The 2,557-nt window shown below is 37.0% G+C and overlaps 1 protein-coding gene across 1 annotated transcript; it reads left to right on the forward strand.

The window, feature by feature from the left end:
• Nucleotides 1-1,142: 1,142 nt before the first annotated feature.
• LOC123253947 (GTPase IMAP family member 7-like) lies at nt 1,143-2,541 on the forward strand (the record flags this gene model as incomplete). The annotated part of the gene is made up of 1 exon (XM_044683032.1): nt 1,143-2,541. A coding segment is annotated over one exon (927 nt), but the record flags the coding sequence as incomplete, so codon positions are not given.
• Between the last annotated feature and the right edge of the window lie 16 nt (nt 2,542-2,557).

Below are 2,557 nucleotides of genomic sequence, written 5' to 3' on the forward strand. Positions count from 1 at the left end.
TTTAAAACAAATATCTGGGTTCAGAATTTCTAGAAAATTGGTATACAGGAAATGACACAATTAAGAGCCATCTTGTTCTGTGAAAGATCAAACAGGCGAACACCATATAGCAATATAAACAAACAGATGGTTGGTCCCACATGCAAGAAACTCACTCCAGTTAAAGGTGGAGAAGATATATTGAGTAAAGAACATGCACAGAAATGGAGTTTATATAGTGGCAAAATAATATACTCTAAAACTAAGCTTGTTTGAGAACAGGCCATCCGTGTCAGATGTAGGAGGAAGAATTCCTAATCAGATCTAGATGAGGTGAAAATGTTCTTGGAGTCCCTTATTGATGTCAAGTTTGGATGAAGCTCAGGTTGGAGGAATTTTATTATCAGACCACAAATTGCTGGAAGGGCCTAATGTTAACTAAGGCAATAGATGGAGGATGAATTAAGGTGCCAGTAGCAGGTCTTCTCATCAAAATATTGCAAGTCTTATCTGCCTAACATAGAATTAATAGTGGAAATGTATTGCCTATATGTTTCTACGGACATTTGGACCATTTAGTTTGAGTGACTCCATATTGGAGTCCTAGCATTGTAATATTGTATCAAACTAAAATCAAATAATAACAATAAACAATATGAAATTTATAAGTATCACAGGGTTATTGCCAGAAAAATCTATCTAGGAACAAAAACAGTTATGTTAGAGGTAGAACCAGACCCACAAAGATGTAGACAGTCACCTTCCTTTGTAATCTGAGAAACAATGTCTCTCATCCCCAAAGTGTTAGCCCTACTGGTTTAACATGTCTGAAATGACACCATTAGAGATTTTCCTGATTTGAGGTCATGGATTCTATCCACTATGCCATCTAGCAGCCTTACTTATTTTATACCAATCTTAAATTATTTTTAAATTTCCAGACCTTGACTAGGCAATTTCTTTGAAAAACTTAGCCCACTTCTGTTTTCTTTGAGACAAATGTCAATCCTAGAAGTATACAGTTTTAAGGTTCTAAGAATATAGGCTAACTAAGCACCTAAAGTCTAAATCTTTCTATCACTTCCCTTCTATAGTTGACTTCCCTCACCCTTCTTTATTACCCTGATGATGGGATTTTCAATCAGACAAATTTATTCCCACAGATTCCTGATGACTGTGTGAACTGTGAGTCTGATAATATCCTGAGGATTGTCCTAGTTGGGAAAACTGGAAATGGGAAAAGTGCAACAGGGAACACCATCCTTGGCTATAACAGTTATGAATCTAAAATTTCACCAGATTCAGTGACCAAGGAATGTAAAAAACAAACCCGGAAATGGATGTCCAAGAAAGAACTTGTGGTTGTTGATACTCCTGGACTATTTGACACAAAGGAAAGCTTAGAAACCACTTGCACTGAGATCAGTCGCTGTGTCATCCTTTCTTCCCCTGGGCCACATGCCATCATTCTGGTTCTGCAGCTGGGTCGCTATACAGATGAAGATCAGCAGACTATCTGCTGGGTCAAGGCACTCTTTGGAAACTCTGCCACAAAATACATGGTAGTCTTGTTCACTCGGAAAGATGACCTAGATGGGCGGGAACTGGATGAGTTTTTAAAAGGCTGTAATATAAACCTCAAAAAGCTCCTTGAAGAGTGTAAAGGGCGATATTGTGCATTCAATAACAAAGCCCAGGGTGATGAAAAGGAAGCCCAAGTGACAGAGCTGATGGATTTGATAGAGAAGATGGTGCAGGATAATAAGGGGGAGTATTTCTCAGATGCCATATACAAGAGAACTGAGGAAACACTGAAAAAAAGAAGAGAGGACCTGAAGGCACAATACACCCAACAATTAGAAAATTCTATTCATGAAATAGAAGAAAAATATGCTGAGATATCAAACCCCACAGATGAGGAAAAAGCCAAAAAGGAGTCTAAAATAAGAGAGCTACGGCAAAAATATGAGGAAAATATTAAAAAAGTAGGAGCAGAGGCAGAGAAAGATACAAATATATTGAGCGAAATAGCAAAGCAAATTAGAAACTTGATTTCTCAAATTCCACTTTGGTTCAAAAAGTTCATGTAGGTGCTTTAAAAAAATGAACCTGCTTTTTTTTTGTTCATAGCTATCCCTACCTAATTTTATGTAAACTTATCTATATACAGAATTATTTCTGATTTCTTTCATATTATTTTTGAGGCCATGATAAAACAGATGTGATGTGGCAGAGTTCCCACCAGTGATATACCACTTTATAGCTCCCAGAATCAAATTTCTTCCTACTTTTGGTTGAGCTTTTACTTTCTGGGCCCCCCAGTGTAGAGTCTAGGATTTGTCGACCTCAAATCTTTCATGAGCATGGATAAGTAATAAAGTTTTAACCTTCTTTGTTCAAATTGCTTCAAAGCTTCTCTATTCCTGATCCTCCAGGATTCTGTGTCTCCACTCATCTATTAATCCCAGTGTCTATAGAAATCTTTCTTGACTACAGTTAAATCCATGTCTCCCTTCCTCTTGTACATTTTTAAATGATTTTCTTCTTTCAACTAAATACTAGTCCCACTTTTCATTTC

This window comes from Gracilinanus agilis, unplaced genomic scaffold, assembly GCF_016433145.1.
Source record: "Gracilinanus agilis isolate LMUSP501 unplaced genomic scaffold, AgileGrace unplaced_scaffold10968, whole genome shotgun sequence".
NCBI classification, from domain to species: Eukaryota; Metazoa; Chordata; class Mammalia; order Didelphimorphia; family Didelphidae; genus Gracilinanus; species Gracilinanus agilis.